Source organism: Apteryx mantelli, chromosome 1, assembly GCF_036417845.1.
Source record: "Apteryx mantelli isolate bAptMan1 chromosome 1, bAptMan1.hap1, whole genome shotgun sequence".
NCBI lineage: Eukaryota > Metazoa > Chordata > Aves > Apterygiformes > Apterygidae > Apteryx > Apteryx mantelli.
The window spans coordinates 100772914-100799439 of NC_089978.1; the positions used below are offsets into that span (position 1 = coordinate 100772914).

The following is a 26526-nucleotide window of genomic DNA, read 5'->3' on the forward strand; positions in this document are numbered from 1 at the left end:
ATGTATAATGAAGCCTCGATAAATGAGACCCTTGTAAGCAGAAATAGCAGAAGTGTTATTTGTCAGGCCCTACTATAAGACCTCCAAATACACAGTATATGTATATGTAGAAGCTGCAGTATATGCAGCAGCTGCAGCATCCTGGAGACTTTGAGGAAGGAGTGATATGCCAGATAGAAGAAAAGGTAACCTCTGTACAGACCAAAAAAATGAATCCCGTCTCATTCATGCCAATAGGTTTGGGTTTAGCGAAGGCAAAGCCCAGTCTAGATCTTTACCACTATATCTACCCAGACTCGCTATGCAATGCTCACTTTGCTTTTTGTTTCTGCACGTGCTCAACTTGCAGCCCCACTGTCCAGCTTGTCATGAGGATAAGCCCATTTACTTGACAGGAGATTTCTCAAGTGCTAAAAGAAATTTTGTATCCAGCTGACAGGTTCAGCACTTTGCTAGGCACAATGTGGCAGCACTGTCTCCCCTGAAAAGCAGGAGAAATTTCCTTGCATATTATATTTTGTCAGATCCCCTTACCACTTCAAGTAGCTGAGTCTAAGGTATTTTGATTAAATTTACAAAAAACACATCCTTCCTTCCTTCCCATTCTTGCTATGCAAATACAATTATGGTACCTATTTAACCTGAGATTCAAGAAGTGTCTCTTGCCTTCTGTCTATTGATCTGATATTCTGTTTATGTGCTCCTCTAACCACATGGTTAAGGGCATAGGTTTTCTATAGGCCTTCTTGCCCTGAAGCCCTTACAGGTGCAGACTGCTCTTTACCTTGTCATTTCAGTTGGGGCATCCATTGAGAAGCAAGCTTAGATGCAGGCTTGCGCCTATTTCCCTCAGGTGTTACTGATATTCAGTAATAGATAAACCATATTGAGGAGGAATCTTTGCCTTTCCTTCCCTTGGACTGCTGACTGCTGCCTTCTCTTTGAAAATGCTGATGTTTCTTTGTCAAGGCCACGTGTAGTCAAACTCAACTGCAAGTCATTTTGGCTTTGGCTTAGAGGTGTGGTAGAGGTCCATTCACGCAGAATGGGTTTTGGAGGTAGGCCTGTGCTTGTTTTCTTGGGCCCTCACAATTTTAGTCATTGTTCTGGAGACCAAATACTTTAAAAGTTTTGTTTTCAGAATAGCATACAGGCAACTGGTAGAACCAGTCTGATTTTTATTTTTCCTTTAATTCTTAGTTTATTTTGTTCTTCGGGTATTTCTCATTATTGTTTTATATCTCTAACATTCACAAACTTTCCCTACTGCTCTTTCTTGCAACTTCTAGTCTGAGCTTATTGCTGCTTACCATAAAATATGGTGGTTGGTTAGTCAGATCATATTTTACCGTTAAGATAAAGTAACATATAGTTACATATTGTCTTTGACTTGTCTCAGTTTCAATTCACTTTTGATATATCAGTTGTTCTGTTATTCAGCTAATCACTTTCTTCCTATGGAACATTACAGAGAAATATCTTTTTAATAAAAGATTCTGTGTGAAATCCCATTCTTGCTGTCAAATGTATCCAAGTAGCTTACGCATTGTTTTCCACCACAAAATACATCTGGATTGTCAGCGTTGTGTATATGTGTGTGTATTATAGCATTGCAATTATTTTCCAGGGATCCTAGTGTGTTTGTGTCTGCCATTAAGATGAATGTGTACCAGATGCTACTTTAAAATGAAGCACTATTGTATAGGCTGATGGATGGAAAGTTCGTCAACAGTAGTGAAAGCTTCTATAGGGGATACAATGCAGCTGGAAAAATTCATTGTTATGTGCTGCCAGTGCGAGTCTCTAGTTCGTCTGAGCTGCATTTTGATTAGAAAGTTAGATTCTATGAAGGTGTCAAACCTAGTCCTTGATATTCTCTATTTTTATGACATTTGTAATTTGGTATCCAGCTCTTTATCCTCAGCCAGAAAATCTACTGTTTTTACCTGAAGGTCTGTCAAGAAATAGCATAGTATAATACACGTTGGCAAATGTGAACTGTATTTATTACTTTTATATGATAGTCGTCTTTGCCAATGGAAATTAAAATGCCCTGTTGATTGTTTCACTTGTATGTGTAGAGAAAAGCTTGTATAGCAGATGAACAATGCCAATTTTTTTTTTTAATTTCTATTATGTTACCAACAATTCTGTTCTCTGCTTCATAGTATGACTATAATTAGAAATGTGATTATGTAAAAACGCCACCAGCTTATTCAGCCCTGCTTTTTCCTGTGCATAGTCCTATTATGTCTCTTTTTGCTTTCTAGAAACCAAGTTTCTACTTGGGCTGAGCCAACCAGGAAGAAAGTGTTTCTTACAAGGGACTTATTCTGAACTAGTACCTGCCTCATCTGTATGCATGGCCTCATCAGCTCCAGTGCCTGGAGTTTCTTATTTCTAAATCTCCAAGTGCCTTTCATCTAGCTCTGTGATGCCCATTTATCTAGCTGCCTCCTGCATGCCAGAAGTCTTTCCCTGAAGTCCTTTCCCTTTAGGAGGGTCTCGCTTACTCCTTCCTTTTTAGGGATTCCCAGAGCCAATCCCAGTCTCTTTTGGGGAGCACTTGGCTGATAGTCAGTGCCAAGATTGTATTTAGAAAAGAATCCCTTCCCACCTTATATCTCCTTGCCTCAAGCTGTCAGGAAAGATAAGGAAAAAAAAATACTCCATTTGGTGCTCCCAGCTACCGTAAGACTAAGTGGCAGAGGTAGATGCTGTGCTTCATGCCTTAGCATTGGGGTTGCTAAGTATTTCTGCAGGACAGTAATACCTGTCTTGCGCAGGTGAAGTCTAACCTTGAAATCTGTCTTACTGATGCTTACTTCGGCCTGATGCATTATGATCACCTTTTAAAAAAACTTACTTCTTACCTGACTTGCTTCAGATAATCATGCCAGAATTCACTTCATTCAAGATACAGTGAAATATGCAAGTTTTTGTGTTTGTGTCAAGCAAAATTGGCACGTTTTTATGGTGAGCTCTATATGCAAATGTACAATAGAGTGGTATTATTGGCAATGTCTCCTACAGTTTATCGAAAACCACAAAAAATATGGCTTCTGCTGCTACGGTCTCAAATGGAAAGTGTTAGGAAGGTATTTTGGATGAAATGCTGGGGAACCTTTGAGCCATCTGGAGCCTTCAGGCCGTCTGGGTAACAGTTGAAGAGCCCATGGCATCAGTGGGATAATCTTGTGTTCTGACCAGTACTGACTTTTTTCAGTGTGATAGAGTCACACTTAAGGTTTGGGGGTACTATAGTCACACAGATTGTAGAGCCAAGGTTACCATAAGTGTTCTCCGCATTTAGGTTTCAAAGTCTTTGTTAGAAAGAGCAGGCCAAATTATATAATGTATTTATTAAATTATATTTGTGTTAAATATAGGTATGTGTTATTATTAAGGAATTGCAGAGTTTTTAAAATTATTTGCTCAGTTCTACTTATTCCATTCTAAATTGTGTTGTTGTGGAAAGACTGTAAAAATAAATTTATAAATGCTAACAGAAATTGCCTGTGTTACAGGCAGAAAGTTAGTTACTAGAAAATTCATGGAAATAGATTACTGCTAGATTTTGGCTGGCCTTGTAAAGAATGCTGCATCAGCAAATGCAAAAGTGATCAGATCTGTTTCTGTTCACAGTACAAAGTAAGACATATTCCCATTTTATTTTCAGATCCAAACTACCTAATGGATTTAATCTGGTGATATTTTCTTCTAAAAATGAGAAACGTTAGAGCTTGCATTTGGATCCAAATGTTCTAATTAACTTAATTAGGCATCATAGTGGTTCATATTTGATTTTGTGGTAGATAACAGTCAAATTATTCTGTGTGTAGCTGAAATTTCTTATCTGATCAAGGTCTATTTTTTTCCTTTTTTGTCTTGCAGTTTTCAGTGAAGATCTACACGCCAGTCTATATTTTGTCAATGCATCTTTGCAAGAGGTAGTGTTTGCTAGCACCACAGGGACATTGGTACCCTGTCCGGCAGCAGGGATCCCTCCTGTGACACTCAGATGGTACCTAGCAACGGGCGAGGAGATCTACGATGTCCCAGGGATCCGCCACGTCCACCCCAATGGCACTCTCCAAATTTTCCCCTTCCCTCCTTCAAGCTTTAATAACTTAATCCATGATAACACTTACTATTGCACAGCTGAAAATCCTTCAGGGAAAATCAGAAGTCAGGATGTCCACATTAAGGCCGGTAAGTACAATCTTTTTCTTGCCTGAGATGGGATTACGGAGGGAAGAAACATGGGTGTTTTGGACAAAGCGTAGTAGCTGTTGTGAATCAAAGGAGATAGATCAGAAGAGAACCCCTGCATTCTTCACAATGTTAAATGAAATAATGGATTCCTCCTCCTCCTCCTCTCCTCCCTGATTTGATTTGATTTTGGAGGTGAAACATTAGTTTTTCAAAGATCATCAATCACCTGAACTTCTGAACATGTATAAGGAAAAATGAACCAATAATGAAACCATTAATCAGACCATACTCATTGAAGAGCTGTGAGAGAAAAGGGTATAGTCTTTGAGTTTCATTTAGGGGCTGGAAAAAAGGTGAAATGTTTGCCTAATCACATCCCTTCTCAGTTGCTTATATTTAGTTGTGCCTTGTTTTGAGAGAGAAACTTGTGTCCATTATAATAATTGAGCAACTGATGTTGGTACATAAGAAATGCTTTTGGTTTAAGCTGTGCGACTGTTTTCTGTACTGACTGTGTACAGACTGGCTCAACCAGTAGAGAGAGAAAGTGAGATCAAGATCAATCCTTTTATCACAACACATAAACGCAATAGTGTATTTTTTTTAAGATTTTTGTCTACCTACTTCAGTTAATTAAAATATTCAAACAAACAAACAAAAGCTAGCCTGGGGGCTGACCCTTGGCTAATGCCAGTCCTCATAGCCTCTTTGGTGTCAGTGGAGCTATGATAGCCTTTTTTCAGAAGAGAGATATCTTTCTTTTGGAGGTATGTCTTTACAGGACTTATGCTGGAGAAACTGTAAACAGTCAGCAAATAGAGTTGTTGTCTGGACTTTCTTCTTAAACAAAAGAATGAACTCAGCTCTTCTTAATGTTAAATTAACGTTCAGAAATTTGTAGTTTGGCAATCAGAAGGCAAGACTAAAACCCAAATTTTCAAGAAATATGTGTGTCTCATCTAAATTGTAGTCTAAAGGAGTGTTTTACACAAGAAGTGACAAAAAGAAGCAAGTCCATACATTATGTGTGCAGAAATTTCTATAATGGTCTGTGCTTCCTCTGAAAAATGATTAGTCGTCCATAGATCAAAAAAGTTGGAAAACTGCTGGCCCCCAAGAATACGTAGAAACCCATTTTGCATTTGGAGCATATGTGGCCTTTTTTTTACCCTGATTTTGTTTTTAGTTTAACAAATTTGTGGACAAGGTATCAGACTATTTAGAGAGAACATTTTATTTATTGTCCTATGTGGATTTGTTAATGTATCTCAAATTTGAGGATCTTTTAGGCAGAATTTTTTCCAATATTAGTTGCCACATTTTTTATTTTATAAATTAACTAAAGTGATGGTTTAAAGAAGGCTAAAACTAAAACTTGCAACGTTGTTAGCTAAGGCGCTGAACTGATGTTCATTCAATTGTAAAACCATATGATGTAGATGCCAGTATGTGGCTATGCCTGTTGCTCAGCATTGACACTTTTATTCAAGGAACCCCAGAAGAAGACCCCTTTATATGCCGGGAGTATCTTGTGGCATAGATCTATCTGTTCTGCTTTAGAAATAAACTTTCCAAATGGAAGAAGGGCACGAAAAGAAAGGTTTTGCAATGGGTGGATATAGCTGCTTGGCTCATAAGCTAACCACTTTTTTGGGATCAAATGCCTTTTTTATCCCCTCTCCCTTACTTTTTAGCCTTTTACCCTTTAGTCATTCATTTTGCTGCATGAATCAACTTCTCATTTAACATGAGGCTTGGATAACAAGTTAAATAAGTTCCTTTTCCTTCCCCCGATTATATCTTGTGCATTAGAGCTGTCATTGTGCCTGAGAGCAGACAATAGCTATTAGTGAGTCTCCCTTCCAGAGACTTGTGTAATCTCCCAGTATTGGAAAATACAATTTTTAACAAAACTTCCCATGTGTAGCCATAAGTATATTTTATGTTCAAATGGTACAGGAGAAGTAAGTAAATCCTGTGTTGCTCAAATATATGAAGTAATAAACTTTATTTATCTATATCTTACTTTCAAGCACATTGCTGTTCATGTGAAGATTTGTACATGGTTCCAGTTTGACCCTAATTAGCATGATGTTTCAAGTCCTTTCCTAATCCCTTTTCTTCTCCTTCTCCTCCTCCTCCTGTTCTTTCAATTCCCTCCAATAGCAATAGGGTTTCCTAGGAATACACAAGTCATCAGTGGAGCATCTGCCTGTAGCACAGCTATGCAACGCCTAGTATAGGTCTGCCCCTTCTCACAACCAGCTTGGGAAAGCCTGAAGCTGACATATCTGTTACCCCAAGAATATGGGTAGCAGATATGAGGGCTCAAGTTCACAAATGATTTGAATTGCATTTTTGCATATAATTTTGCATGTAATACAGATTAAAAACACCCCCTGCCCTCCTCCCTTCCTCTCCCCCAAAGAAAAGCAACAAAGGCTCAAATGTCTTCCAGGCCAATCCTACATGGAAATGAAGGTGCATATTTCCATTTCACATTCAAGCTTTACTGTGCAGTTATGGGGGGGATGAATATTTTTTAGCAAAGGCTGAAATTCTCATATAAATTCATGACTCAGGGAACTGGGATTTAAAAAAAATTAAATCAGCAAATCGTTTATGGGAGCTGGCAAAACTGTGATCCGGAAATCACTGAGGAGCCCCTGAAATCACAATAATGTAAATTTTTTAAGCAAGGAAATGAATAAACCTCCTTTCAGTTTGTGTGCTCCACAGACAGTTTCTGTGGTTGCTTACTGAAACAGTCAATGGGATAGTAAGCTATAAAACGATGCAGCAGATTTTCAGAGAGTTCCGAAAAAATACAAACAAGCTTAATCTTCCCTTATTTTTAGCAGTGTGTTAGGATATTACTGCAAAACAGCCCTTGCCTGTAAATGATGGTTGGAGCATGAGCATTAGACAAGAGTCAGCCTCATAAAGATGATATATGTCCACTGGAGCCATTCCCTCCAGTGTGGAACAAGATTAGGGGCTGCTTCATCACAGGGCAGCCAATGTTGTAAAGTCACTGCATTAAGGGTGCTTGTACTATTATTAGCTCACCAAAAGTAGCCTTATAACAGGGTTAAGGAACTTAACTTTTTAGATTAAAAAAAAAGACTTTTTTTTAAGCTAGTGGTGTTTATCTTATTATGGAAGATGGATTTGTCTTAATTTTTTAAGATAACTTATCATTAAGTTTGTTTATTTTTGGTTAGAGCTTCTAACTGCTATACCACTACAGTCTTGTTTGGAATTAAGAACTTCAGCCTTCTTTTTGCAGTGGTAGTAGTGGACCTGAAAACTCACTCCTGTTTGTATTTGTGACAACTACAGTCATATTTCAGCGCACACACTTTTTTTTCTTTAAAGACATTGTGAATGGGGTTGACATTTAAAAATTCCAGTGCTCCTGGTATATGGAAATACGTGCACGAACACTGCAAAGGATTTACATACACCAGTCTGTAATGAATGTGGTTAAATGTTGTAATTGGTAGAGAATTTTGGGCAGGATATGTGGGCAAGAAATGTCACTGTAACGTGATACTTCTGCGTTGCTGACTTGGTTACATTGGTGCACTAGGGTTGTTCTTGCCAACAATTTTTACCCTTAAATGCATGCCTCACACACGCACACATACACAATGCCTCACATACATGTCATCTTACACTACATTCATCCCTACATTGACTGAAACTGTTCCTCACTTCACCACCACCACAAGATATGTAACTACATTGGTCTGTGGTGGTTTCTTTTCTTTCTCCTTGACCTTGTGCTCCTGTGGAGCTTCTGCCTGTCCTTCCTGTCTTACTCATTTACCTGTTCTTGTAGTAAATAACATCTGTTTCTTCGCTGTTCTGCTTTCTTCTCCATTAACTATTGTTCACAGGATTTTCACCCCTCATTCTTCATTGCATTGTTTCAATGCCAGGATTTTCCTACTTTCCAGTCTCCCACCCTAGACAACCTCATCACATCCCAGCAACCTTAGTTTGGCAAGAAAGATTTGTTCAGTTCTGCATCTTCTCTTTCCTCTTCAGCCATTAATTTAATTCTTGTAGCTGCTAGAAGAGTTATATCGTGGATCTCAGTGCTTCCACACTGTGCTTTAACACAGCTCCCAGTCACAGTTTCTGTTTTCTGATTGCTAGCTCATTTCCTTCAGTGCTGGCCAATTGACTGTAGCTCTTACCTTACCTGCTACTGTTCCTCTGTGGCTCTGAGACACCTTGCTTTTTCTCTGGCTGTCCCCTCCATTGATATTCTTCTTCAGTTCTCATTTCTTCAAAATCCTAGATGACACAGACCTTCTTTTCTACCCTCTGGATGTCTTATTCACACGCAGTAGTTATATGTGCTTTGTACCCTTTGACAGAGCAGAAAACAATTTGTGAGGGGAAGCATGGCATGAGAAACTAAACAAGTAGCAGAAGACATAACATCATTTACCCATATAAAATGTGCAGTTGCTGCAAAACTCTTTCTCTTTGCCCTAAGAATTAGGGAGAAGAGGAACACAGAAACACTGTGAAATGCAGATTTTGAGGAAACAAAAACATCTGGGAATATTCTCTTATTCATTTGCAGTTAGCCTTGCAAAACCGTATTATTTACCCTGACAAAAAATTCGTAATGCAAGTAACCTTCTTGGGTGAACTTTTCAAGGCTAACCTAAGAAGTGGATGGAGTGTGTGATTATGACTTGTTTAACGAAACGTGTTCTTCTATCTTCAGTTTTACGGGAACCCTATACAGTCCGTGTGGAGGACCAGAAAGCCATGAGAGGCAATGTAGCAGTGTTCAAGTGCATTATCCCCTCCTCTGTGGAGGCATACATCACTGTTGTCTCATGGGAGAAAGACACAGTCTCGCTTGTCTCAGGTAGGCTGTTATGGCTTTCTTTTCTTGGTGATGGCAGCTATAGTTCCTGTTTTTCCCATAATGCCCAATGTTTACTTTGAGTTGATTATAGCTGAATGGTGTTTCATCTTTCCTGTAACATATTTCACATTAGCACTGCTGCATCCCTATGACTGCGTGTGACATGAGGGTTTTAGACAGCCCTGCTTTTTCCAGCATGCTTGAGGGTGAAATAACATGTTTTTTGTTTTACACCAGACATAAAATTAGCTTCCTGGTGCTGTGGTGATGGGTTCATGTTTTAACTTTGATAAGAAAACCCTATGTGCCAGAGAAATTTCGGTGTCATAATGCATGTGTTGGGTTGCAATTGTTTTTCAGTAGTGATGTTAATTACGTAAAAGAAATCCTGAGTTTAAATTTGTTTGGTTATGTTTAAATGAGGTATGTGCATGGTATTCATACTTTCATAATATTTTTATCTCAGATATCTTTATAGGTGACACTGGAGGCTTAAGCACACTGTAAAATGTGCTGTAAGCCAAACATATTTAAGTGAAGCAATATATTCTGAAAGAGTTATATGCGTTAATCTGTTTACTGAAAATGTGAGGAATTGTGAGGTATTGTTCAAAAAGTACAAGGAATTCAAGCAAAGAGTGTTCAACATTTTAAAACATTAAACACTGTAAGAAATTCATAGAAGGAAGTGTGTGGGGGCAAAATATTTTCAGTTTGGTACATACCTAAATTATATATTACACACAGTGCATCTGCTGTTACACATACAATGATTTACATGTGTAGGAATTTGAAATACATTGTTCCAGGGTAATACAGAATGGAAAAAATCTGAGATGAATTGCTGCAGAGTATATTTAAAAATGTGCTGGTGTTTAGTTGTACAACAATATATATGGAAATGTTTTTCACCTTCTCCTCAGTAAATGATTAATCTTTTTGATAAATGAGGGCTTAATGGAAATTTCTATGTTTCTATATAACTCATGTTCTTGATTTTATTTCTCTATGTAGTTTATTGATCACTTACACAAGCTGGTTCTATTTTTTGATATATTTCAAATAGCTTGCTAATGATTTGATAGGTGTTTAAGTAACATTTAATTCATTGGCTATCCTATTGGCATACTTTTTAAGCTTGGTAAATCTACATCCTTGTTCTTCGTTATGCCCTTGAATTTTGAGCTGGCATATCATTTTAGGCACTGGGGAACTGACACTGAATGTTTTTCCACAAACTTCTCAGCCAATAAAATAAGGTCTGATTTGTAGTTCAATATACAGATAAGCTTTCCATTATTCCATTTAAAATGATACAGAACTATCATTAAGATTATCTAAAACATAACTGGATGGATATGTTTACTTTGCTTCATCTTAAAATAGGCTACTACATGGTGCATATACATCTGTACATGTGAGTATTTGTTGACAGAAAATAATGTGTATACTTGCATCATTACTTTAATATTAAAGTTCATTCATTCTGCATTATCAGAAAAACATGAATATTTTCTACATCAACATAGATTATGTCCTTTCAGTCTGATTTTTTGAATTGATATTAGTACCTAGTCCCTATGTAATATCTTTGAGTGGCTCAATCCCACTCTTCACTCCAGAATCGGGGGTGGGGTGCACAGGTTTCTGCATCCTCCTCTTTATGGAAGGAAGTGGTTAGTCTGTCTTGATTTCTTCCTTCAAACTTTTGAGAGCTGAAAGTGTGTAATAATATTTGACTATATGAGCCTAAATTTCATCTTTTCTCATAATGCATCTTATGACTGTGGCTGAGTAGGCTGCAATCATTAAAAACCTATTACAAATTCTAACACTTAAAGAACAGTTTCTGATTATCTCACAATTCCTCAATTCCACAGTTAGAAATCTAAATTGAAATAAAATACAATTCATTAAAACTGATGCTCATTAAAATTCTCTCTTTAGTCTATCTGACCATGTCATGGAAAAGATTCTGTTTCAGAGATGAAATCACAGGTTAGAATAAAGGTCTGTGCTATCTGTTGTGCCAGGGCAAAAGTGAGGCAGGGAAATATCACTCCAGTTTACCCAGAATGATTGCAAGATTTGTTTACTTGCCATTTATGCTCTTAGGACTTTAGCTGCAGCTTAATAGTGGGAACATTTAAAAACCAGAATCCATGCACATTTCATAAGACATTTGCCTTGAGTTTTACCCATAGTCAATTTTGCAATAATTTGACCATGAACTCAAATAGCAGATATTGATCACACTTGCCTTCTCAGAATGCCAGTGCTGATGAATAGGATGCAAGACACAACAGGGCTATTGAGCTTGTTTCCACTAATGATCAATACTCTGAGGAAATACATATGCTTACTTATATAGCCATTACTAGCAGTTTTTTCTGTGTGCGACAGATCAGCTTCCCTAGTATATTTTGTGTCTCACCATTTAATATTGGAGAGCATGAAGTTCTGATTTGTTTTATTCTTGTTTTTTAAAGTAACTGATTAACAGGTGACTCATTAACATCAGCAGAAATGAGAGCTATGCTGAGTTGAAACCTCCACTATGAAAGAGCTAGCATATAAAAAGATATATACTCACAGAGTGATGATTATCATTGTTTGAGGTAGACAAAGCTTTTGTGGGAAAACTAGGTAGTATCCACTTAAAAAAAAAAAAAAGAGCAAATGGGAGAGAAAGAGAGAGGGAGAGGAAAAGATGAGTAGGACATTTTTCCTGAGACCATGTACCTGGCTTAAATCCAGAGAAGGAAATGAGAGACTCCCTATAAAAGGAAAGAAGGTGGTTCTTCAGTGGGGAAGCTCCATATGTGAGTGGTCCAGCAGGGAAGATTTCTTTTCTAGAAGACTTTAACACTGTTGCAATACTTCCAAGTATAATTTAGAGTAAATATTTCATAGACTTATATATCTGGAGTCGCATTCTGACTACTAGGATAAAGAGATTTATAGACAAACCAGAATCCTTCCACCTGTTACTTACTGTTCTAGATATCATTTCTCTTTTTATGTAAATCCAGCATTTTAAAGGGGAAAAAAAGCAGTCAAAGTGTTTTTACTTAGTATAATGATAAAAATCTAGCTTTTAGAAAGAGCATTTAAAGGACATATTCCTTGATTAAGACAGCTTTCTTGCTATTGCAGCAATGTACCATACTGGATATATCTGCTTTTGGCTGTCTGGTTAGTTACCAGAGAGCACAGTGCTGTCCATAGTAGTCAAAGTGTGTGATAAAAATGTCTGGCCAAAGCATCTTTTATGGAGGTTAATGTTAGCGGGTTTCCAAAGAGCGTCCAGATGTGTCAGATTCTCTGTTCAAGAAAGGGGAAGGTGCAGTGTTTGGAGCCAAAAATACTAAATACAATGACCTTTCCATGTGCAAAGATAGCTATGAACTGGAAAGGTGTGTGTGTGCCTGTCTGTCTGTCATGGGAAAAGCCAAGTAACACTGTGGTTTTGCTCCTACCCTTTCTTTTTCAAAGTAACTTTTAATCTGAAGCTAAAAAGTTTTTTGGGGATGTCTTTTTGGGGTGAAGGTAGTGGGAAAAGGAGTTTTAAAAAAGCAAGGCAAATACAATTTTTTGTTAAATCTATTTTTGGGAAAAATAAGAAGCAATAATAAATGCACAGAAATCTTTTCATATTAGAAAGATCCATTTTTAATAATAATTGTTGGATGAAATACTCGATCATCTCTAACAGATGCAGCTTTTTACAAACTTTCATGATAGGCACAGTTAAAGACAGCAGCAGACTTCTGCAGTTGTCAGTCTGCTACAAGTGCATGATGTATATCTTACATTATTTGCCCATCCTGTATCTCCTAGTGAAAACAACCAAGATTTCCAGAGGCATCTTGCCTAACACTCTCTAAAATGTGGGCAAAATAGAAGAACCAACAGTAATTCTGAGAAGTTTTAAGGGGCTCGCAAAGTGCAGATTACTGTCTTACAAAACTCAACAACTATACCTTCAAGATCTGTTTTCTGAAGATCCCTCTTTTCTGAAGAATTATGCATTGCCAATTGACTTGAAAATGAGCCTGACATTTGTGTGAATTATAGTAAATTAATAATAATAAATAAAAATGTAATGATGTGCAGTTTTATTTCTTGTATTTGCATCAGTAACTAGTTCTTAGGCATTTTCACTAGATGACACTAAAAAATAATCCGCTAATGTTGTATGACTGGTAGCTGCATACAGCTTGCTCAAAGGTCAAGTTTCCTTTCCTTCTTACTGTTCTCTTTTATATTCCATTCCCAAAGAAAGAGACCTTCTGGAATTGGCTCTGTGTTGACCCTGTAACCACTGAAAACAGTTTAGGCCCTGCAGGACCAAAGGAGGTAGTGAAGTATGTTTTTGTAGCAACAGCCATAAAAACAAGCAGTGACAGTACCAAAAGGTGCCGTGCTGCTGATCGTGCTCCTGCTTCCGCTGCTGTTGAGCAGCCACGAGGCAGGCGGGAGCCTAGTGCTCGGCTCGTACCATTTGTTCTTCACACACAAACAAGTAAAGCTGGACGAGAGAGGAAGGCAAAGGCAAAATAACTGCTGCCTCTGCTTTCTTTGGGTGAAAGCAAAGAGCTGCACTGAGCCCCTTCATGTGTTAATTGGCTGCGGTGTGAGTGAAGGAGGGGTGTGGTGATAGGGGAAGGAGGGCAGAAAGGGATTATTAAAAATAAAGGTTAGCGTAGGGTATCAGCACAGGGACAGAAAGGAGGAGAATGAGGAGCAGAAGGAAGCAGAGAGAAAGGCAGAAGAATAAATCTTCTGTCACCGCATGCTGCATTTCTGTTATGAATGCCTCCTATCCTGGTGCTGACAACTATGAGCAGTTTTTAGTTTTTCATGTATTTTAGTAGCTTAGTGCCAAGAGCAGGATCATGAATAGGTTCATGCCCTGACCTTTCTGAATTCCCGTTTTCCTGTCTAATGACATACCTTGCAAGAATCTGTCCAATTTATACACAGAATGCGACTGCTGAAAAAAAGGTAGAAAAGGAGAGAGACAAATAATAACAACTATGCACAATGGTATATTTAAATCAGCACAGAAAGAATAGCAGCTTTGAGCAAAAGGTGTGTAAGCATGAATGGAACACAGTTCCCTGAAGTTCTTTGATTGACGTGCAGATGACAGCTGATGAATCTTCAAGCCAGAATACTTTCCATGGGCCATAAATTAGACACATTGGAGCACGGCTTGAGAAGTGTCGCTGATGTACAATGACCTACATTTAATGTAATGAATTGCATTATTTATTTACACACCATTCCTCAAGTCTTGTCTTTAAAAGGCTCAGGGGCTCTTGGATCTCTTGCTGCACAGAGGGCTTTCTGAATTGCTGTGGTTGACAGTAAGCAGTCAATGTTTGCCAGTAGTTATCACGTGGTCACAGCTAAAATACAGCACTGCAGTTTTTGTTTGTGCCGGGGTTTGGAGATTACAGCAGCGATTCAGTTTACATAGAGCGATCATTGTTTTTTTGGTCATGAGGTTTGTACATGCCAAAAAAAAAATGTATCTTTATAGAGAGTGGTCCCATATGCTGAGTCCCGTGTTCAGAATTAGATTATTGCTGATGATCAGAGGGATTAAGTCAAGCCATTTGATTGAGGCTGTATCTAGGAGAGAGGAGCCATGATCTTTCTTGTTTTGGTTTGATGTCAGGGCTTAATCATGGTTGCCAACCAGCAAGTATTCAGCAGACACTTAACCTATGCCACTGAATGCTCTAGATGCAAGTGTTTTACCTAGTCCAGGTATAGTGGGATGAAGAGAACAAATTGCTAGGGTTAAATATTGACAGTATATATGAAATAAAAAGAAAAGTGTAAATTACCTTCTATCAGAAATATGGCAGTGCAATTTAAATCAGCTATTCAAAACAATGATAGCAACAGAAAATTAATCAGTCAGATCCTTACATCAGCTGAGCTCCCTTGACTCCCCAGGAAGCTAATGTGAATAGCATTCAGGAATGCTCAGGTCAGACTGTAGGTTGGCTGTTAAAATAATGTGGTTTTTTTAAGCTTCTTGAAGACTTGTAAAGTGCACTTGCCCTTCTCTAAAGACAGTATATTGCTTCCTCACTTTCTCTTTGAACAAGATTATTTTCCTAAGGGACTAAGAAAAAGTAATTTACTACATTATTTGAGAAACACTATTTGAGACACCTAGTCACCTCCATTTTTCCTGATAGCACCGTGTTTTTTTTTTGTTTGTTTGTTTGCTTTTTAAGTGTCTCATAATCCTAGAAATTGGAGACGGTAAAAATCTAACACTGCCTGGTTGTGCAAACGTTTGCAATGCTCTCCTTGGACTCAATGCAAGCTAAAATTGTAACTGAGCAAAGCAATGCACTTCAGCTATTCATTGGAGGACCTGTGCTCTGGCTCCTCTGCAGTCTGTACTCCAGCTCTGCTCCCCATTACATTACACTGGAGTGTTTTGATCAGGCTAATCATTCTAAAATTACAGCAGGATTAGATGCAAGGTTTTCAATGGCTTTATGAGAGGCAGATGTTTAGAGTGACTTGGAGGAATCAAGATGGACAGCATCTGATCTACGTGTTATAAAATCATGTTTTGGTAACACAGAAAAAGGTAAGTGATAATATTTTAAGCAAAGGATTGGCTTGCTGATGATTTAATTAGCACAGTGACACATGCATGTGAAACTTAGGTTAATGTCGGAGAGACTGTTGTTTCCCTATGGAAGGAATTCACAGATCTTACTAGGGGTGAGTAGACATTTTGGATGCTCTTGGGGCATAGAACATCGTTTGCTGTTGGGGAGAGACGGAAGAGAAAAATGTATTTGAGTGGGATGTCTCAGTGCCTAAAGCACACAAAGTCAAAATTTGCTCTGTGACTTGCTACTTCCAGCAAATTTAATGCTAATAGGGTTCACAAACAGTGGCAGTATTACTGGCATGTCAGTAATGAAGTGTGTCTGGCAGATAAGTACATTTTAATCTTTTTTCCTTCTATTGCCACTCTGTTTTGGATAGCCCTCTATTTCTGGGGGAATCATTTCCCTGTCCTCACCTTAAAAAACAAACAAAAAGCCAATAACCCCCAATCCCTGAATCCTCTTTCTCTCCTTTTTTTGCTCAACCCTTTAATTTTTCTTTCTCTACTTACACAATTAATGAGCATGAAAAACTTGATTGGCCTCAGGCCCCCTTTAGAATTGCTTCTTGTGCTCTTGAGAATTAAATTGATATAGAGAAAGAGAGAGAGAGAAATAGAAAGAGAGATTGTAATTCTTCTTTCTGCATTAGGGCTCTAAATATTTGGATTTTTTTTTTTTTTTGGTGATACACATTTCTCTCTTTCCCTCTCTGTATCTGTGAGTGTATATATATAAGGACATTCATCATGGCTCTGCACAGGCCTAAGGGTCTGTTGGACCATGCATAACATTATCAAATCTGATGCCCTAACTGTTCTGTTTTACCACCTTGTTATTGATGTTGCCAGTCATGAAGAGGTTTCTTTCAGCACGGTTGCATTCAGTGGCACAGTTAATCTCTCACTGGGAATATCTGTGTCACATTATTTTCCCTCCAGATGTACTTGAAGTTTCTTTCATTTTTCCTGGGATGAATCCCATTTTTATTGTCTGGCCAGCTTTTTCTAGCCTCCTCAGTTCCTGTAATATTAGTCCTCTCTGGGGTTTGTAAAATCTCTAAATAAATACAGCCTGCCCTTTAATTAATGTGATGTTTACCAGATCTTTATTAAAGATGAAATAAGAGCAGGCTGACTGCTAACCTTCACAGGCATTGACTCAACTCTTTTCCATTTTGTCATTGCTCTTTATTTGCAATTCTTCAGGTAGTTTTTGATTCATATAACTTTGCTTGAATGAAATATTTGAAGCAATATTTTCATCGATGTCATCAGACATGGAGGATTATTTTTTGTCTGATTTGTAGATAGCAAAGCCCAGTGCTACCGGTCTTGATACCAATGAGCCAGGAACAGGAATGTACTTGAGTGAATCAGTGTACTGACTGTAGGTCTAATTCTTTTGTTTTCATTTTTATTTTTTGAAATAGTGATCTTTGCATAGTTTTCTTCTTTATAATATGTTTTGCTAGTGACTTGTGATCTTGTCACCTTCCTGATGGTAGTGAGTAAATAGATGAGCAAATTAAGCACTGTATGCTTGGGGCTGTCCAGCAAAGCTCCACATCTAACCTGAGCAAACAGCCAATGAACTCTGACGGTTTTGTTATGCGGGGACAAAGCCGATGCATGAGGTTCATTTTAATGAGTGGGTGCCTTACTGCCTAGAACCTGTTATACCTTGGAGTTTTGCCTGTGTATAGGGTTTAGCTGTTGCTCTAAGAGGGGTAACATGTAAAAATCTTCACTAGCTGTGATGACTGACCTATATAATTGCTAACACATTGAGAATATTCCTGGCAGGTGACATCTGGAGGAAATAATATTTTCCAGTGGTGTGTGTTGAACTAAATAACTAACTGATTTAAAAAAAAAAAATCATTATTGTGTAGAGTGCTATTGTCATGGATAAGCCTGCACATTTCGAGAGCTTTAGGTGGCCATACAGATGCTCATTTGGATTTGTCTTCCCCTCTTGAGAGTCAAATTTTAACTGAAAGGCTCATTAGAAGAACAACTCATTAGAAAGAATTTGAAATACATATCTGGTAGATCTTGGTTTCATTTGCTGTGATATCAATGTCATATCTGCGTTGCTTCACCTGGATCTCTAAACTGTAGAGGCATATTTTAATAATATGTATTTTTTCTTCTGGGGAAGGTTACAGTGAAGGCCAGGTGATACTTTAGTTAGAATCAATCTGCCAGTGAACTCTGGCTGCACAACTGCAGTGTGGTGGGGGGCGCTCTGTCCTCCTGCTGAAAGGATGGTAGATCCAAAGGCTAAACATTTCTGATGTAAGTGGCTGTATGAAACGGTCTTTGGTGCTGCTAGAAAACTTGAAGTTAGTGAAATTCTTATGAAAGTGAGAATACAGGAAAAGAAAGATTGAACTGTGTAGGTTCTCCCCACCGTCTTCCTCCCCATCAAAATAGTTGTAATTACAATTGCAAGTATTTTTTTACTGCAAAAAATGGCTACTGATTTGTAAGTTCATATTTTGTTTGGTTTGGAATAAAGTGTGCGTGTTTTTACCACTCACTCAAACACTGTTAGTGTTGAATGAGTCTCAATGTTTACTGCAGGCCATGGAGACCAACATGATGCCATGCTTTCAACGGGCGGAGGAGTGTGATCCACACAGACCTGTCAACAAAAGCAGGTCAGCAGGATTGAGCAAGAAAAAAAATCAATAAATCTTTGAATTAATCATGCATCTGCCAGAGAGAATTATGGGTGCATGAAATGAAGGATGTAGGTATATATCTATGGCAACTTACTCTTTTCTACCTCATTGTGTCCTTTTTTTTTTTTTTTTTTTCCTGTCTGCAAGTTCTCTCTCCCCTACACCCATCTGAAGGGTCCTGCATTTATTCTGATACTTTCATGGGATACTCACTGATCATTTTAAAGCAACTGATTCAATATGGATCACAGAAATCCCTCTTACTTTTCTTTCACTGTACTGCCACTTTTCTCTTTGACTTTCGTGCGCACTCAATATGAATTAATACAGGAATTTCACCTCCACATAAAACTAAGATTGCACATCTTGGGCAGTGAATTGGACCGAAAACAACTGCTACTTTGGTGAACAGAGAAGTTAAAAATTCATGTGTGTGCTGCCGCTGTCTCAGGTGAGCGGCTGTCCTCGCTGAGCACTTCTGCAGCGCTGTGGCAGCGGGCTGGGAGCCCTGCCGTCTCTGGGGGCAAACCCACACCTGGGCCTGACCCCCGGGCCAGCTCCCACTCCCTGCAGCTGGGCCCCACCTGCGCCTTGCGGGCAGCCGCAGTCAATAAACCTCCCTCCTAAGAGGGAGTGCTTCGAGCCCTGCTTCCCAAAGATGGATGGCAGGCAGATGCGACCGCAGAGAGCTAAAAGGGCGGCACAGGAGGGAGTAATTTGACACTAGGGACATGGCTGAGAGGTCCATGAGCAATTATGAATTAAGAGACGCATCCTTTCTGTATGTCTTTGTGGTTTCAGCTCTACGCTTCGGTTTCATTCTCTCCTCCTCCTCCTCCTCTGAAGGATTTACCCTTCATCGCGCTGCCCTGGTTTCAGAGGGATTGTGCTGTAGGTCTTCCCCAAGCAAAACTCCGGTGTTTTACTGCTGCCCTGCTTCCAAGTCTGGTAGCGTGGAAAGCTGCTGAAATTAATGCCCTGCTGTCTGTAAATCTTCGCCTGCTTTGAAGGAGACACCCTCCTGTGTCTCCTCTGCACACAGTATGTCTTTGCAGATGGAGAACCTCCTCGTGGTGCACCACAAGGCTGTCTCCTCGGCGCTCTGCCCAGGGATCAAGCCTGGCTCTCTTCCAGCTGGGGGCGAGCCCAGTTCGGGATGCTCACTTTCACTGCAAGTTCCAATTCATTTTCCCTTTTTATCCATGGCTTACCTTGCAAATAGATAGGGATATTCATAACATCCCTGAGAACAATTACCCTGCTGCTTGTGGAAGGTCAGGGCAGCGCTGTTCAGGGACTGTGTATTCCTGCAGGAAAAACAGAGCTGGCGTACCGCACGCTGGATTTTCGATTGCACGCCTAGGGAAAAAAAAGATCTACATGTTTTCCCTCCTTCTCCATTAAAAGAGAACACCAAATTCCTGACGCACTCAGAATATACATTTGAGTTCAGCTGAGAAGCTGATTAAAAAAAAATTTTGAACTAACAAAGAGACAAATAGGCTATAATTTCCTAGGGTCAGAGGAACCCTCCTTTTGTAAAATATCCTGTATCTAGTTAAATTCTGTTGTCTAGCAAACCCACATATTTTATCATTTAAAGGGACATAACCCGTATAAAAGTAACGTATTTTTTTGCTCCTAGTATTTTTCTTGCAAGTGGTCCTCCAGGCAATACCTGAGTGACAATGATGGAAAAATTTGTCTCTGATTTTCAGACTTCATTTGTTCTATGTCTGTAGCAGTGTTTTGTCTGTACTGAGGACCGAGAGTTTCTCCATGTACTCCATTTTGTCTTCTGATTTATGAGTGTTTTTCACACAATACTGACAAGGAAAGCATTTATTTAAAAACAGAAAAGCATTTTTAAGATAAAAAGAAAAAATTGTCACCAACTGAATTACTTTTGGAAATCCATGGCTATTCTGCAAGTAAAACTGATCCCTTAAATGTACAAAGTGGTATAGAGATTTAGACAAAAAGGATAAAACAATATAGAAATATTCTATACAAAGAAATTCCCATTATAGTCATCTTGTTCTGCAATCAAATCACTCCATTAAAATAAATTATCTATATGAAATTTAGATGTAATACACTCAACAGTCTTAACAAATTTTACACGTATATGCAACAAGAATTAAAACATTTTGAGATCATGATGGATTTATCTGAAATGTTATGCAATTCATTCAGAACTATAATAAAATACATAAGTAACTGTTGATGTGAGGAGAGAGGTTAGGAAAAAAACAGTGGAAAAAAACAGGAAAAAAACAAGCGGTAACATTGTATTATATTTAAATGTGGATGTTGTGTGGAAGAATCCAGAAAAATAGGGGGATTAATGATCTGTGTAAACCTTTTTGTTCTGCTTAAATGTTTTTTGAATTCATAAATATACTGGATATCTTGAAATACTTTTTTATGAAAACAAATAAAGCATGGATTTTATTGGAAAATTCTGTTAGAGCAAGAGAAACAAAATCGATCTTTTCAAAGTGGAAGTGTGTTACTTGCTAAAAAGCAATTTCAGAATTGAGAAGCAAAAGCACCCCCATAGATAAGATGTCACAGCATACATTTAGCAGTTTTATAGAATGCGTGAGCTTCTAAACCCCATGTCAGTGCCCCAACGAGATTTTTTGAGATGCGCTGTTCATTTTCAAAAGGGGTTTAAGAAAAAGACGTTATTCACTAGATTTTGCATTCCTTCTTTCATATGCGTTCTTGCTTGTTACATGAACTCTGTTTATTGATAGTACTGCTTTGAAATTCAGTTTTGCTCCCCTATCAACAGTTGCTCATAGCACTCTCTGGAGCTGATTTTTTGAAAGTACTAAGGAAATTAGGGATCATGGAGAAAATCAGGAAAACATATATTCCTACCTATTCTGGAATCTCTTTTCCTTTATGACAAATCCAAAGTCCCTTTGAGTTAATTAAATTATTACCCTCACTTACACAGAGGGAAACTTCAAGATTTCCTGTTTCTCCTGGGGGCTGTAGCAAACACTTGGGCTGCATCTCCCAAAGCATAATCCTTTACTTTGACCCATAGTTTCCATTTCTTCCCAAGTACTGGAATAGCAAAAGGCATAGATTAAGTGTAAAAGAAGTTGTGATACTTTGATGGGAATGCTTTAGGTTCTCTTTAGTAAATCCAGTACTGCATGTCCTCGGATTCCCATTTATGGAGCTCTTATTGCCTTGGACTGGAGTTCCCTGTGTGAGGACCTAGAAGGTGAAGCTTAGTGGGGGAGATGGGATTGGAGATCATTGCTGGTAAATGTAGTCAGTTAAAAGCAGACAGTTATTTTGGCTTTCGTGTGTCACTTCTATTTAGATTTATTTTCTTACTATGTCTGATACCTAATAATAAATTGTTATAAGGAAACCACAGGAACACAGGACCATAAAAGTAAATGTCCTAAATGTGTCAAAAAAAAAAAAAAGACTTTGTGTGGTTTTAATCAATGAAAATGAATTACACTTAAAATTGGAAATGCCTTCCTCTTTCCTGTCTCAAAGAAGTTATTTTTTTTCTTTCTCGTGACTGATGTCCTTTGCAGAAGACTTGTGGAATTTAAGATGTATCTGTGTTACAGTTGGACAATTTTTTTCTGTCAATTATTTTGTTGGGAAAACAGTGTATATGCGTTGGCTAAAAATGATGTTTTCCAGTTGAAAAATGTCCTGTTTCAGCCAAAACAAACAAGTTGAAGTCTGAAATGGATGCAGAAAATGCCAGAAGTTTTCATTTTCTGTAGTTTCAAAATGATGCGTTTTGACTTCTTCATTTTGAAGTGAAAATTGTCTGAAAACTCCCCATTTATTTTTATAGAAATATATATACATATATAAAATCTTAGGGTGAAAAAACCTGCATGATTTTTGGCTGGTTGCTTGGTTCTGTTATCAGTCTTAGCAGTGATTTTCTGATGCACTGCTCATTTTTCACTTTCCTTCATGAATTTCTGTTTGGGGAAAGGAGTAGTGAATATTTTGGGTCAATTAAAGTAACATATGGATGCTAACAAACTCCTCCGTAACATCCATGTAGGATATTTTCTCTGAAACAAAATTGCTAGAGATCAGAAAAATTTTGCATCTAACCATTTAACTACACCATTTATCTGAGCTGCTGTTCTTAAACAAAATCAATGCTATTTTTGCATTTCCCTAATGGGAACCTATTAAGTTAAGCACACAGGCATTTTTAACCTCAGACACATTTTGGAGCAAGTCAGTACTGGATTCAATCCAGCGTATTAAAGAGGAGCACTGAAATACATGATCCTGCGTCTTGGCAGCCTGGTTACTGGATTTGGACATACTTTCTTGATGTGCTGTGTTGCATGCGAGATTCTAATCTGAAGGATAGTTTAAGACCTTCCATCTTGAATACTCCAGCCAGTATCTCTTTGTCTACTTGACAGTTATTATGGAGCATCATTTAATGCTTCTGCTCAGAATTGTTGTCTTCTGAAGTTCATAGATGGCCACAAAAACTAAATTCTGGGTTGAAACTTGGCTCCACATTATTTTAATTTGAATGATGAACAATCCATTAGACTGTTGAAGATTTACTGCCTTTAAAGTTGATAGGGATAGGAACTGCAATGCACCTTAGAAAAGAGAAAACATGACTGTATGCTATATGAATAGGACACAGAGGGAAACTAGAACAGCAGGATATTAAAAAAAAAAAAAGATTTATTCTGATTTGGGAAGTTTTTTTAAAAGACGGAATAGAGCATTAAAGTTCAGAAGGACAGAGGGAAAACAAAAAATTTTGCCACAGCCGTGGCAAAATGTGTAGAAGAGATACAAACTGATATACTTGCAAGCAGAAATACGGTGACTTTGTGTTTCTCACACTGTGGTAACACAATATGTATCTCATTAGTTTTCTGTAATGTCACGTGAAGTATTTGGAAGAGAATGAGGAGAAAGTGATTAGGCCAGGTCTCAGACTAAGCAGCTGCCCCTGACACTTAGTCCATCTGTTCCCAGAAAGAAGAGAGAATGTTTCACTCTACTTCCAAAACATCATGGAGAGATTAAAATGGGCTTGGAGGAATGGGGGATTGAAATACAATAGTTTTTCAGTCCAGTGAAAAGTCTTGCGTTTAACATTTCACATTAATTTAAAAAAAAAGAATTCCCCACCTCGTTTTTCTCTCTTCTACCACAATTTTATTTGCGTGGTTTGTTAGCACAGCAGTGTGACACAAAACAAAGGCTTTTTTTGCAATTTCCCCTCTCCCCCCAAACTAAGAAAATTTTAAAAAGATTGGATGATGTCTGCAAAAAGAGGAAGAATGGGAAGGATAAACACTAGACATATTCTGTTGCATTCAGTAACTGAAAGTTGGAAGGGGAAATTGAGACAAAATCAGCAAGTTATCCAAATCATCTCCCTTGGTGTGTGTGTTGTGAGAGAGAGGGAGAGGGAGAGAAAGAGGTGGACAGGGGCTGAGGAGAGCTTTCTGTGAATTATTCCTTCACTGATCTCTGGTAGCCCTATGCTGTTGTCTTCTGGTGTCAGTTTGTGCTGTCTGGGGTTAATTATTTGGAAAATCTTCTATCCCTATGGTATAATTCCTAGACAATGGCATTAGGATGTGATCCCCAGTCCCAGGAGATGGAAAAGGAGGAGCCAAACATGAGGTTCTGTCCCATTTGTTGGCAACTTTAAATCAAGTGACCAGCATGCCCTCTATTTAAAAATTCCCAGCATAATAAAATTCAGTAAAAAAGAACCATTGAAATTAGTACATACCCCAAAATACTAGGTTGCTTAAACAGCATAGACTAGTGCAATGGAGTCTTGAACTGTGTCAAAGCACTTTAAAAAGCTAATTCAAAACAATACTGCTTGCTACTCTGTTGAACCAACATATTTTATCAATAAGGCTCAAACTGATAAAATATGTTGGTTTGATCTTCCTTTAGTCATTGTGATCTTTATCACTTGGAGAGCATTGATAACGCTATTATTGTTATTTGTAAAGCTCTAATTAGCCAGGCACTGGAAATCATCATTAGCGTTTAGGGGAAAAGGTAGTTAACATCATTAAGCATAAGTTATGTTCCAGAGACTTATGTGAAACCCTACCTACTGATCACTGCAAACCAATAACCCGCACTGTGGACTATAAAGCAGGTTTCAGTTCTCTCTCCACTGTGTCCTTTTTCCAGCACTACTACTCCCAGACCTTTCAGAGAGGACACTGGAGTGCATCCGCGTGCTCTCCAAAAGATGTCTTCAGCTGCCTCCTGGCAGCTGGAGGGTTGGCCTTTTGGGAATATCAGGCCCAAGACTCTGAGCAGAATCAACATAGTCCCGTGTGAACATAAAAAGTAGCTAGGACTGAGGCTCTGTGCAGGAATACCTTCTGCTTTATGTTTGCTTAGTCGGGTAAATTCCAGTTCTTGCAGGCAGGGAGATGAAGTGACTGCAAAGAGTGTGCCTTCGACAAGTATATCACCTGCTGTCTTTGAGGGCCTAGCAAGTGATAAAATGTATGGTTTGCATTCAGATTTGCCCTCTGGATTGCTTTAATTGCTACTCTGGTAAACTTCAAATCTTAAAAAAAAAAAAAAGGCACTTATTTAAGGAGTGTTAAACTTGAATATGTGCATAATTTATGGATAGTAACATGGTGTTTATACTACAGTCTTGGGAAGTGTGCACTGTCCTTGGAGGAGTGCTTATCTGTGGCATAGCCTTTCCAAAGCTCCCATAAGAACCACAGGCAGGGCAGGAAAAGGGGGGCAGAGCAGGACACAATTCGGCATCTGTCGCAGCTGACTATGCTTCCCATAACCTTGACTTAGAACTTTTTCTTATCCCTGGTGTTAGACAGAGTTGCACTGGTAAATACCAAGTAAGTCATTTCAAATGAATCCTTTTCATTGATTTCTTGCTGATGGATTCTGCTGAAGTCTGCATCTCTGAACACCTGGCTAGACTTTCGGAAATGCTTTTATAATGTGGAGAGCAAAGCGGTGGAACAAATTTCAGTGAAGAGGTATGCCAGTGCTAATGAAAGAAGGCCCTACTTGCTGAAGAGCCCTGCAACAGAGCAACTGTAGCTCAGTTAAGCAACAACTAGGACAGTCTTCAGAAGTGGCTTGTGTTGGCCAAAATGCAAATGTTCCTCTGCCTAGAAGTAGGAGAGATCGGGTCGGTTAGATGTATCTGCCAGTGAGATCCCATGTCTGTTGTTTTTGGGACCTTGCCAAGATCCAAAATAACTAAGGAGCCTCAAATTCAGGTACTGCTTTCATGCTTCAGGGGTGTATTAGGTGCCTCTTGGGCTTCCAGGTAAGGGCAGTGAGCATCAATCCGTTCTTCTAATATTGCCCTTTCTAAAACGTGTATCCAGCCAAGTGCTGCTTGTTCCTTCAGTTGCTGGTTTGCTCTCTTCCCTCATGGTGGTTCTCCGCAGTGGATCATTGCTGAACCTTTCTGCTCTTGTTGGCTTTGATTTTAAAGGTTGCAGTGTGGCTTCAGATCATCTCCAACTCACTCCTACATAAAGCCATACAACCTCCTGAGCAAAGCATATTTCCTTTCTGCAGGTCTACCAGCCTGGGCCTGAAGTAAAAGCTGCATCTAGAGGGTACAAGGTTTGGACATGAGGTTTGGAGTCCCTTATGTCCTTGGGGACAAACTACACAAGGAATTTTGGGGTGGCGAGAGCATGAGAGGGTTCAGCCGTGGAGATTTGTGTGAAAAACAGAAGAGGGAAACTCATATCAGGAGTTTTCTGTAAAGCAGGCCTGCCTGCAAGGGACCCCAGGCCACAAGCAAAACCTACGCAATCTTTGTCAGATGGTAAGGAGCGAACTGAGGGGAAGGAGAGCTACTAAGGGAGCTCTGGCTGAGGTCATTACACAGTTACAAAAACTCATGTTAATAAGCAGACTTCTTTATTTGATCTGTTTTAATTAAAAGGGTAGCTGTAAAGTTATCTCAGGACACTTTATAAAGATAAAAAGCAATCAGCCCTCTCTCCCTTAGAATCTGGTGTGGATGAGTCCTTGGATGTATAAAATGCTGGATTTGC

The 26526-nt window shown here is 38.7% G+C and overlaps 1 protein-coding gene across 1 annotated transcript in view; it reads left to right on the top strand.

Moving 5' to 3' along the window:
* The first annotated feature begins 8991 nt into the window (after nt 1–8991).
* DSCAM (DS cell adhesion molecule) overlaps nt 8992–26526 on the top strand; it is a 405855-nt gene continuing 388320 nt past the window's right edge. Inside the window, exon 1 of the mRNA XM_013955244.2 lies at nt 8992–9109. Within this exon, the coding sequence (XP_013810698.2) occupies nt 9007–9109 (103 nt within the window). The 5' untranslated portion in view covers nt 8992–9006. The remainder of the gene's footprint in view (nt 9110–26526) is intronic.